Here is a 12,709-nt window from a genome sequence, read left to right on the forward strand (position 1 = left end):
TAGCCCATTAATAAAATCTTTGCCCAATGTTGGAACAGGTATAAAATTTAGAAGTTATTCAATGCTGATAAGTTCTGAAATTAAGATTGCAAAACTGAATAAGGTTGATCTCTGTGTTTAAGTCCCTTTTCCTAAAAAATAAGACTGCATGGAAGATGTGACATACTGCACTCTTTAATTGCTTGGCACTTAGTGTCAATAAATTGCTTTGGAGGTGTGATTGGAAAGGGAAGAAAAGTGTGTTGCTACAAAGCACTTCTGGAGAAACCAAGCACTACTGAGAATTTGGGGCAACTGTTGATAAATCTGATCTACCTCACAGTTCTGTACTTTATCATTTCCCCTAACTTAAGTGCACTCCCCTAACCTAAGTGCACTCCTTAACGAGCACAAGGTAATGTATGGAACTGTTGAATTACTATATTGTACTCTGGAAACTAATATAACACTGTATGTAACTAACTGGAATTAAAATAAAAACTTAAATAAAAGAATAGTTAATGCTCTATAGTATTTTCTTAACAGAAGGCAGATAAAAAATATTCATTTGGAGGATGAATCGGAATGATTGTAAAGCTATAGTCAAAAGATATTTTATTTATTTTATTTTATTCCACTGAGCCTATTAAAAGGATTGAAATGTTTGTTCTTAAACTGTTATATATATATGTGTGTGTGTATATATATATCTCCTGCCAAGCCCACTAAATGGTAGTAATTTTTAAAAATCCATTTTAAGATTTACTGGCAGAAAAAATATTTGACTCTTCTAAGGAAACATTCATTTTTAATAAGATGAATAAAGAGAATTATATAGTCTCCCTTATTTACCTATTTTATAGAACTGATAGAGATGCAAAACTAAATTTAGTGCTTAATTTCAATAATTATCTTATTCTGATATTTAACACATCTATTTCTAGTTATTTTACAATTGTAAAAAAATTAGCTGTCTCCTGTTACTTGGGTTTTAACATTCTGATCAACTTCAGTTGGTTTTTGGAAAGAGATGAGGATGATGAAAACAGAACAGTAACCAGAAAGAATACTGCAAGAATTTTCCAGAAAGAATACTGAGAATTTTCATAGACATTAGGATACATCCAAACAAAATATACAATATTCACGTGTTAAAAATAATATCAGGCTAGGGAGCCTGGGTGGCTCAGTCATTAAGCGTCTGCTTTGGGCTCAGGTCATGATGCCAGGGTCCTGGGATCAAGCCCCGCATTGAGCTCCCTGCTCAGCGGGAAGCCTGCTTGTGTTCCCTCTCTCACTGTGTCTGTCTCTGTTAAATAAATAAATAAAATCTTTAAAAAAAATAATATCAGCCTAGATGAAAAAAAAAAGAAATCTGCAAATCCCCACTACATAAAATTGGAAGACAGAAAATATTGGAGATTACAACCAAGGAAGAATGTCAGCTCGTCAACAGGCTTTAGTATCAGAGAACAAGTCTTATCCCAATTCATGGATTATACCCTGGCACCCCAAGGAACATCAAGTACAATATATGCATATTTAGTGTATAGATTTTATATGCATCAAGCAGAGAGACTTTCATTTAGCCTTTGTTTTCTTTCAACAGCTATCCCATATATATATGAAACACTTGGAAGGTCTGGATAATGAAATCAAGGAAGGCCATGAAAGCATTCTCTTAACAGTCTTAATCATAAGAAAAATTTTCTACCAGAATGTCTATTGCATAGGATTCATAACTGTGTAATATACTTGATCTTATTCAAATAATGGCAAATTTAAATATCCTAAAAATACTCACTCTTACTATATTCTACATTCGAATATGATGGCAGCAAAACGTGAAGGTATTTTTCTTTTTCTTTTTAAAAAGAAAAAGATTTATTCATTTATTTTAGAGAGTGAGAGAGAGAGCATGGGTGGGGGGAGGGAGAGGGAGAGAGAGAATCCCAAGCAGACTCCCCACTGAGCACAGAGCCTGAGTGAGGCTCAATCCCACAACCCTAAGATTATGACCTGAGCCGAAATCAAGAGTCCATTACTTAACCAACTGAGCCACCCAGGTGCCCCAAGGGTATTTTTCTATATGGAGTCAATGACAGTATAATGTATACCAGAACTACTAAAGACTTGATTGCTATTATTATATGTTACTGATACGATATATAGCCAAAGACAATTTGAAGTGATTTATATATAAATACCACAAATGCTGTATGACTAAAATTCATTTAAATATGGATAAAAAAATAAACTAATTTGAGTAATGAAAAAGAAAGTTAAAAAATTAAGTGGAATTTTATTTTATTATTTTTTTAAGATTTTATTTATTTTAGAGAGAAAGAGAGCACAAGCAGGGGGCAGAGGGAGAGAAAGAATCTCCCAGCAGACTCCCTGCTGAGTATGGAGCCTGTTTCAGGGCTCGATCTCACAGCCCTGAGATCATAACCTGAGCCGAAGCCAAGAGTGGGGCGCTTAATCGATGGAGCCACCCACGCACCCCTTAAGTGCAATTTTAAACTGGAGAAGACACTGAAATAAAATATAAATGTTGTATCTGTGCATTATGGTAACTGAGACAGAAAAGAGGAACAAAATGGATTACAGACCTTTTTTTCTCTTAATGACAGAAGACTTATTTGTTGAGGGAGAAGATTTCCTAAGTTTTTATAAATTTATAAATTTTTGAAATTCTATACATTTCCACATGAGTCTTTGTATATCAAGTGTATATTCTTTGTTTTATAAATAAATGCAGAGATGTTCTGCACACAATTATTTTTAATTGCCCACTAATAAATACTAAAGTTATACAATTGTTTGATTAGAGCATATATTCATTACAATGTGCAGTCCTGGGTAACAGAACAGACCAACCCTGGAATGTAATGCTATTGCTCGCAGGCATCCTTACATTGTTTATGATTTTACTCAGAATCTTCTTAGTACTTAGTCATTAGCATTCTGTTAACTGTTTATAATATGAAGTATTTGTTAATTCTCTCAGTTCCTAGTTTACTAGAGGTTTTAGTCTTTGCTTATTGATTTATTTATCAAGAATGAGTCTTGAATTTTATCAAAGGTTGTGTGCATCAAGAATAATCAAAATTTGGGACGCCTGGGTGGCTCAGTTGGTTAAGCATCTGCCTTTGGCTCAGGTTATGATCCCAGGGTCCTGGGACCAAGTCCCACATCAGGCTCCTTGCTCAGCGGGGAGCCTGCTTCTCCTTCTACCTGCTACTCCCCTGCTTGTGCTCGCTCTCTCTGTGACAAATAAATAAAAATATTAAAAGAAAAAAGAAAAAAATCAAAAATTCAAAAAATCAAAAAAATCAAAAAATCAAAAATTTTTTTACTAAATCTATTAAGATAATGAATGCATTTTATTTCATTTTTCATAATTTCCCTCTCTGAGGTCATGAAAATATTCTTTTATATCGTCCTCTAAAAGATGTATATTTTCCTTACACATTTATGTTTTCAGTCATCTGAACTTGATTTTTTTCCGTGTTGGAAGGTAAGGGTCTATTTCATTTCTGTCTTTCAAGATACCCAATTGCCCAACACCACTTGTTGAAAAGCCTGTGCTTTTCCATTGATATTCAGGGCCACCTCTGTTCATATATAAAATGTCCACATATGCAGGGTCAATTTCTGGGATTTCTATTCCAATTTGTTTGCTTCTGCTTCTGCCAAATTCTTTGGGGTGCTTACCCGTTTGGTACTGCTTTTAACTAAATTCCAGGCTTGAGATTTTTTGGACAATTCAGGTGATGTGAATTTAGGCTACAAATCTGTGCATAGGCTGGCTTCTCTTTCCATTCATTCCCTACGGTCAGCTCTCCCAGGTGTTCTTTATGTCCTTCACCAAGGGTGAAACCCTTTGAGGCCCCACTTTATTAGTTAAAGGATCACCTATTCTAGTCCTTGCTTGGAAGAAAACTCTATACTCGTATACTTTCTTCTGTCATCTTCTCCTGCAGAGTCTGTGAAAACTGAAATTTGAAGGTTTCAGGGTTTGGAGAATAACTTCAGGTCGAGAGTTGCTTTGTTGTCAAGCCTACTCCCTACATCCACTTAGATTTGGCTTAAAAAGTCCTTACTATTAAAAAAATAAACAAACAAATCCTTACTATATTGTCAGCTTTTCTATGTCTTAAAAAAGTAGTTTTTTTAATTTAATGCAGGATTTTTAGTTGCGCCCCCTTTCCACCCCCCCCTCCATGAGAGGGTTGGTTTGGATAAACTTGTCTTGTGAAAGTATTTTATAAGGGTTTTGTCAAATTTATAAGAAAATGATCAAATCTTCCATGAGAAAAGGCAAATACTGTCTACTGAATTTGAATCCCATGATGATGCTAATTCTAATTCTCTTTCTTTGCCTTTACCCATACCTTCAGAGTAGCATTTTCCTTTTCATTATAAGGTGTCTGGAAATGAAGTATGTAAAAGAAACAATGAGGAAAGATCCAGTTTTCAGGTCAGGAACATTTATTAACATCTGAATATAATTTAAATATTTAATGTTTGTAGCAGTACATTTAACATCAATTTATTAGGTTAGATTTGCTATCCAATTCTTAACCAGGCACATTAGACATTGTTATTCTGGGGAAAAAACCCAGCATAACAACATTGGATTGAATGCAGGGATACAGAGTTTTGAAGTCACGGGTCTTACCGATTTTAGGCAAGTTGAGTTTTTGTTCTGTGCATCTCTCTTAACAGTGGTTAAACCCCAAAGCTTATTTTTTCTCCTGCTTACAACAAGTTCAGTCCCCAAGGAGAAGACATGATAATGAGCTGGTGTGTTCAGTATGTGTGTGGAATGTTTTGAAAAGGGAAGAGAAGCCAATTCTGGTGATAATTTATGATGTAATGTGAGGACCATCTGGATGGCCGCAGACTGAAAACACTGATAAGTCTGTATCTGAGGGAATTTCCAGAGCTAGTTGACAGATGGGATAAAAGGTTTTAAAGACAACAGTCAAAATATTTCAAGGGATATGGCTACCTACAAGGGGAATCTTGTAGGTAGTAAATTAATCATTTTCTTTCTTTTAAAGCAGAGGATAAATTAAGTGTAGAGGCTTACATTCTCTTGATAGTTGTTGTACAACTAGAATCACATTGTTATGTTATTTTATTTTCTCTGTAGGATCTCCTCAAGAAGTAGGGAAAATCATCCAAATCCAGAAGAGCCAGAAGAAGAAGATGTTCAAGCTGAAAGAGTGAACACAACAGATGCATTCACTACTCTGAACCTGAATGAGGTGAAAACAAGTAACTTGAACCCTTTATAAAACACTGGGCTAGGTAGCTTGTCCTGTAGAGTTGACGAACTCCTTGTTTTTATTTTCAAAACATGCTTTTGTTTCTGTAACACTAGCACATGTAGGTCATATTTAAATCACATCCTTTGAAGTATCTATCTTGTCATGACTCTTAATTTTCTCTTCTTCAGTTTTTTGTGGATCTTAACCTGCCAGGTCTTTATTCATCAGTGTAATTCAAAACATTCTCTGATATTTTTATCAACCTTAACAAGATCTCACATCTTTTGCAAGAGTCTAAGTTTCATTTTGCATGATATTGAAGTCATGACATTAATAACTATAATTAGCAAGCAAATTTACACTGTATGGAAATCAATAAGAAACATACCAGAAATGAAATTAGTGCCAAGGGCATAATGCAAACCCAATGCATTTGATTAGAAATTAGTTTTCTAGGGCGCCTGGGTGGCTCAGTTGGTTAAGCGACTGCCTTCGGCTCAGGTCATGATCCTGGAGTCCCTGGATCGAGTCCCGCATCGGGCTCTGTGCTCGGCAGGGAGTCTGCTTCTCCCTCTGACCCTCCCGACCCTCCCCCCTCTCATGTGCTCTCTCTCTCAGTCTCTCTCAAATAAATAAATAAAAATCTTTAAATAAAATAAAATAAAATAAAATAAAAAAAGAAATTAGTTTTCTAAGTAGTAATCTCCTCTCATGAACATACATTTGGGTACTTCATTTAAAAAAAAGAGGCTGAACAAAATCTGGTTATATTCCTAACCTAGGACATGAAAGATAAAACATGAGTGCACAAAATATCTGAGATTTAACAGGAAAATCATGTTTTGTCATGTTTTAACAGGAAAATCATGTTTTGCCAGTCATAATGGCAAGCTGTTTACACAAGGAATATAAAGAAAAGAAAAGAAAGTTGCTTTTCAACAAGAAAGAAGAAAATAGCCATAAGAAATGTCTCCTGCGTTAAAAAAGGTTTGGACAATGTTGGTTGGACAAGGATGCTGCTCTTAGTACTTCATGGTGGGGGGTAGGGCTCATTCACACTTTGTAGCGGGAGGAAGGGAGAAACATGTCATTTCCTCATTAAATATGGAAAGGTCTTTAAATTTAAATGCAAATAAAATGATGGGAAATCTGAAGAAGAACCAAATCATAAGATTTAGTGTTTGTGATGATGTTAATGGTCCTTTAATATACTTTAATATACTATTTTCAGGTTGATGGTGCTAAGGTTTTCTATATTGTTGGTTTAGGTAGGAACATGTGCTTTGTGCATAATCACAGTGGGGTTTTTTTTTGGTCAGATTGGTGGAAGCTCTCAAGCCCCAGAAACAACTTAAAATTCCCACGAAGTCCTTATCTGAGGGAGTAAAGAGGAAGGTAGGAGGGGGGCTCCACGTTACTCTGCGCACCCCACACGTCGGTGCCAGACATGCTGTTCTCCCGTTCCAGCTGTGCTTGGCGCTGAGCATCCTGCGAGACCCGTCAGTGGTGATTCTGGACGAGCTGTCCACGGGGGTGGACCCCGAGGGATAGTAGCAGATGTGGTGAGGGGCATCATATTAAGTGTAGAGTTAGTAGTATGAGTCTAGAGTTAATATATTTTTTTTACATTTGCTCCATTGTATCTTTGAGGCTCACATCCTCTAGTATTTAATTCGGTGAAACTCAGTATAGTGCTCACAATTCCCCAAGGAAGGAAAGATAGACATTTTAAGAATCTAATAGAATCTTGCATGTGTTTGCTTTGATTTTCTTTTTCTTACTCCTCGTCCCCTGCCTCATTCTTCTTCTTTTATTCTTCAGTTATGGACAATCCTACAATGTGGTGTTTCTCTTCACTCCAACTTTTTAAACAAACATATTTTACTATTTCCCAATCTTCAACTTTTCATTCTATGAAGCCAATTAATGTGGTAATATAATTACATAACGCAGTATAGTTTTTTTCTTTCTCTCTAGAGCAAAGATTTTTTTTCTTGTCAATGAATACAGAGTTTTCTATTATTCCTCATACTTCTTTCTGTTCACCTGTTTTCCCAAATCATTTTCTAAATGCAAACAGCCCCTTACTTTATCTTTAGGCAGGCAATTCAGACCATTGTTAAAAACACAGAGGAGGCGCCTCCTGACCACCCACGCCATGGCAGAGGCCGTGTGTGATGGAGTGGCCATCATGGTGTCCAGAAGGCTGAGGTGGGTGCCCGTCCACACCCACCTCACAGAGCCCGTCCACACCCCCCAAGTTCTCACAGAGAGAATTAGAGTTCACTGTGACCAGCTGGTGCTCTTCAGCTCCTCAATCTATGATCACTTTCCTCTGCCTTGGCAGTTGAGGAGGAAGTTAAAAGACCAATTTTTTTTCTTTCAACTCTTTTTTTCTCTTCCCTGGATTAGGTGTATTGGATCCACTCAACATCTGAAAAGAAAGTTTGGTAAAGATTATTTTCTAGAAATAAAAATGAAGGACCCGACTCGAGTGGAGCCTCTCCACACAGAGATTCTGAAGCTCTTTCCACAGGCTACTTGGCAGGAAAGGTAAAGGACGTTTTTGGTTTGGGTGACAAGTGTACAGCACACTCAATTTAGTCTTGGATGAATCTGGACAGGAAGAGAAAGGCTGAGCTGGCTTACTTATTACAAAACAAGTTGTTTGGAGGTCACTCGGATGTACAGAAAAAAGAGCAACTGAAGAGTCTTTTTCAGTGAGTGTTTCATATCTCAGAAAAGGTGGATGAGGTGTGTGTGTGCTCATGTGCCTGTGTATGTAAATGATGGAATGGTTCAAAAATTAGAAACAAAGTACAAACAAAACCAGGAATTTAATTTTTTTTAAAGATTTTATTTATTTATTTGATAGAAAGCACAAGTAGGCAGAGAGGCAGGCAGAGGGAAAGGGAGAAGCAGACTCCCCACTGAGGAGGGAGCCCGATGCAGGACTCGATCCCAGGACCCTGAGATCACGACCTGAGCTGAAGGCAGCTGCTTAACTGACTAAGCCACCCAGGTGGCCCTTAATATTTTTTAATAGACAATGAAAATTATGCATCAACCTATAGCATTTTACTGAATGTAAAATTACATCAAGAGCTCTAATAACACACACTCCTTTGCTTGAGAAAGATTCACTCTATCCTAAATTAATTGATTATTGGTATTTAATCCTCTCTATGGTTCTTTTAAATTTGTGTGTGGTTAGCTGTCAGTTACAAGCAGGGATAACCAAACCTATGTGAATAGCAGAATAAAGTTGAATTGAATTTAAAGAAGTCTGGGGCGGGGCGCCTGGGTGGCTCGTTGGTTAAGCCTCTGACTCTTGATTTCAGCTCAGGTCATGATCTCAGGGTTGTGAGAGGAAGTCCCATGTCCTACTCTGTGCTCAGCAGGGAGTCTGCTTGGGATTCTCTTTCTCCCTAACCTCCTGTCTCTCCCCCCTGCTCACACTCTCTCTAAACTAACTAACTAAATGACTAAATAAATAAATAAATACAATCTTTTTAAAAAAAGAAAGATGTACAGGGTTTTCTTATGTATTACTTCTATTCATTTTTTTTAAATAATACTTATTGAGGGGCACCTGGGCTGTTCAGTTGGTTGAGCATCCGACTCTTGGTTTGGGCTCAGGTCATGATCTCATGGGTTGTAGAATCAAGCCCCACATTGGGCTCCACACTCAGTGAGGAATCTGCTTGAAGATTCTCTCCCACTGTCCCTTCCCTCACTTGTGCTCAATCTCTCTCTAAAATAAATAAATAAATCTTAAAAAAATAATACTTCTTGAATACCTACTATATGCTGGAGACCATGTATAGAGTAGTCAATAAATAGAGACGATTCTTATGGTGCTCACAGTCTTTGGGGGACAAGGATATTAAGGAAATGAAGATACAAAGAAATGAGGAAATGGCATTAAAGTAGGACTTCAAAACTGAGAAAAGTTTGGCCACTGAAGAATGGGGATAAGAGGTACTCTTGAGAACACAGAATGTGCAAAGAACTTAAGTCAAGATGTACTTTATACATGCAGGGGCGTCTGGGTGGCTCAGTTGGTTAAGTGTCTGCCTTCAGCTCAGGTCATTATCCTGGGACCCTGGGATTCAGCCCCGCATCAGTCTCCCTGCTCAATGGGGGGCTCTGCTTCTCCCTCTTCCTCTGCCTGCTGCTCCCCCTGCTTGTGCTCTCTCTCTCAAATAAATGAATAAAATCTTTAAAAAAAAAAACTTTATACATGCAGAGGATGGAAAGAAAGCTCATATAGTTGATGTGTAAAGAGATATCCAAGTGGAGATGCCAGAATACAGAGATGTAGGGCTCTGGCTCAGAAGAAAAGGCAATCATCAATGTGGAGCATTTTTACCAAATAGAAGATCATTAAGTTAGGAGAGTGGGTGGAGTCAACAAGGGAGATGGAAAAGGGAGGTCTAGGTTGGGCCCCAGGAACTCTCAGTATCGAGCCTGGATTGAGGAAGAAAAGCTGGTGGGGAAACTACCACCACCACAATAACCATAATGACAAATAATTCAAGTGTGTCTAAAACAGCTCTATCCTACAGAATTTCTGCAATGATGGAAATGTCCTATGTCTTTGCTGTCCAATATGGCAGCCAATACCCACATGTGGTCATGGAACACTTCAAATGTGGCGGGTGTGACCAAGAGATTGAATTTTATTTATTTTAGTTAATTTAAATTTAAATAGCCACATGGAGATAGTAGCTAAAATATTAAACAGCAGGTCTAGTGGGTTAGAAAGTCATAAATTTTGGTGGTTTCAGGAGCTGAGAGAGTGTGTGTTAGTTTTAAGGGGGATGTTTACTACTTTATTTAATGCTTTTGAGAAGTCTTAAAAATAGGATGAGTGTTCACTGGGTTGTGCAACACGGAGGTCACAAATGAACTTATTTGGGAAGAGGGGAGCTGGAGGTCAAGAAAGAATTTTTTTTTTTAATAAGAGAAAGTTCAACAGGTTTCAATATTATAAGAGACTGAAAATTAAAAGCAGAGGGGAAAATTTGATGAAAGTGTTCCAGAGAGCATGTTAAAGTACTGGCTTTTGAAAGTAAGAAATATAGCACAGGAAGAAAGATGGCATGGGCTAAGGATGAAAGATTCTTTATCAGTAATTTTTCAGAATTTATCTTGAATTGAGAGCAACCAGATTTTTGTTGTTACCAGGTTTTTATCACTAAAGATATTTGGCTCAGATTCATGCTTTATCAAATTAAACTATTTACCTTTTTATTTAAAAAAACTGAAATTTTTAGGGTGCCTGGGTGGCTCAGTCAGTTAAGTGTCTGCCTTCCCCTCAGGTCATGATCGTGGAGTCCTGGAATCAAGTCCTGCATCGGGCTCCCTGCTCAGCAGGGAGTCTGCTTCTCCCTCTCCCACTGCCCCTCCCTCTGCTCCTTCTCTCTCTCTCTCTCTTTCTCTCTCTCTCTCAAATAAATAAATAAATAAAATCTTAAAAAAAAAATTTTTTTTAGCTATCAATTTCTCCCCAATATTGTAACACTGCAATAAATCTGACTTTTTCCTTCTCCCAGATATTCCTCCATGATAGTGTCTAAATTACCTGTGGAAAAGACGTTCACCCTCTATCTTGGGCCTTTTTCAAATTAGAGGCAGGTAAGTTTAGACATACTTAGACTTTATCTGTTGTGCATATTTTCACATGGAATATGTACTATATGAGTTCAAGTAGAAAAATTATATAATCAGTCAAAACTTAGAAAATCCCCACTGGATTCATCTTATATATTCTATAGGGAGTGTAGTGGGTGGCTTTACACTCAGGTTTATTCCACCTGATTTTTCCTCTGCTAACAAGGAGACTCAGCTGCAAGTGAGTTAGAATATTCTGTCCTGGTTCCACTGCATGGTATTGGAGAATAATTATCAACATGTTGTCCCAAAGAATACTGAGTTGAGCTTCTTGCTTGTCCATATTTATCATAGTCAGAGGTGTGAGGAGCAAGAATGTGGCACCTGGGTGGCTCAGCCGTTAAGCACTTTTGGTGAAAAACATGTAAGCCTTTAATGTCAGTCCCTTTCTTTTTTTTTTTTTAAAGATTTTTTATTTATTTATCTGAGAGAGAGAATGGGAGACAGCATGAGAGGGGGAGGATCAGAAGGAGAAGCAGACTCCCCGCTGAGCAGGGAGCCCGATGCGGGACTCGATCCCGGGACTCCAGGATCATGACCTGAGCTGAAGGCAGTTGCCTAACCAACTGAGCCACCCAGGCGCCCTGTCAGTCCCTTTCAATGCAGTGAAACAGACCTTTGATATGGAAGAATACAGCCTCTCTCAGGCTACCTTGGAACAGGTGAGTTTTCTTTAAACCAGCGAGCACCATCCAGGGAGCCTTTGTGTGAATCTCTGTGCACATCGTCTTTCAGAAACACCCTGACATTTTTGTTTCCTTATTTATTTCCTCCCTACTTAGGTATTCTTAGAACTCTCTAAAGAACAGGAGCTGGGAAGTTTTGATGATCAAGTTGATACAACAGTTAGATGGAAACTCCTCCCACAGGAAGAGGCTTAAAACCCTGAATCTCCTAACATGAGATTTTAGGTCCTACTACATTATTAGTTTCCAGAATTCTAGAACAATCTTCCAAATTACCACAGGTAACAAACACACTCAGTAGTTCTAACATTCAATAATGATTAAGAATTTAAATGGTTTTTTATGTTTTAGAATGGAAGGGAGAGGCAAAGATAGGGAAAGGTAGTGAACATTAACATAATCAGACATTATATTAATCACTAATAAGGCCTATTTTTGCTCAGTATTAATTCAAAAATCACATAATATTAATCCAGTTTTTTTAAAAATTATTTTCAATATAGCTGAATGCTGAGCACATTTTACAAACAAAACATTGGAGGCTGGGGTGCCTGGGTGGCTCAGTCGGTTGAGCATCTGACTCTCGGTTTTAGTTCAGAGTGTGATCTCAGGGTTGTGAGATCGAGCTCTGTGTTGGGCTCTGCGCTCAGTGGGGAGTCTGCTTAAGATTCTCTCTCTCCCTCTCCCCATCCCCACCCTGCCAGTCTCTTTCTCTCTCTCTCTCTCAAAAAACAAACAAAACATTCAGCTGGGGAAGTCCTGAAAGCATGATCAAGCTAAAGGAAAGCCTGTCCCCCTCCCCCTGCAGAACCAGCTTGAGGATCCTGTGGAGTGGAAAAAAAAAAAAAAAACTAGGAAAAACTCCAGATACTCAGCTAAGTTTTCAAAAGGATTTTCATATGTTAAAGAATACCCACAGGATACAGGAGGCCTTGCCATTTGACCTCTAGCAAAGTATTAACATTAAGGGGTTAAGACAGTGAGAGCTCCCTGGAGAAATGTCACACATATCCCACCCAGGAGTTGGGGGTGGTTAGTTGCAGGGTGTCAGCTTGTGCTTTGTCCTCAGCTAGCCTTCCACTCCCTCAT

At 38.0% G+C, this 12,709-nt stretch overlaps 2 protein-coding genes across 2 annotated transcripts in view; both read left to right on the forward strand.

Moving 5' to 3' along the window:
* The window catches only part of ABCA10 (ATP binding cassette subfamily A member 10), a 62,570-nt gene that overhangs the window by 48,270 nt on the left and 1,591 nt on the right, over positions 1-12,709 (forward strand). The window contains 13 exon segments of the mRNA XM_035026356.1: positions 1,589-1,675; positions 4,371-4,462; positions 5,141-5,255; positions 6,118-6,183; positions 6,185-6,300; positions 6,578-6,820; positions 7,358-7,384; positions 7,386-7,469; positions 7,671-7,811; positions 10,817-10,853; positions 10,856-10,898; positions 11,541-11,596; positions 11,717-11,901. Of these exon segments, the coding sequence (XP_034882247.1) occupies positions 1,589-1,675; positions 4,371-4,462; positions 5,141-5,255; positions 6,118-6,183; positions 6,185-6,300; positions 6,578-6,820; positions 7,358-7,384; positions 7,386-7,469; positions 7,671-7,811; positions 10,817-10,853; positions 10,856-10,898; positions 11,541-11,596; positions 11,717-11,815 (1,206 nt within the window). The 3' untranslated portion in view covers positions 11,816-11,901.
* The window catches only part of ABCA6 (ATP binding cassette subfamily A member 6), an 81,127-nt gene continuing 80,237 nt past the window's right edge, over positions 11,820-12,709 (forward strand). Inside the window, exon 1 of the mRNA XM_035026159.1 lies at positions 11,820-11,901. The gene's annotated coding sequence lies outside the window, so the exon portion shown is untranslated. The remainder of the gene's footprint in view (positions 11,902-12,709) is intronic.

The sequence above is a fragment of the Mirounga leonina genome, unplaced genomic scaffold, assembly GCF_011800145.1.
Source record: "Mirounga leonina isolate KUSES-001 unplaced genomic scaffold, KU_Mleo_1.0 Mir_197, whole genome shotgun sequence".
NCBI classification, from domain to species: Eukaryota; Metazoa; Chordata; class Mammalia; order Carnivora; family Phocidae; genus Mirounga; species Mirounga leonina.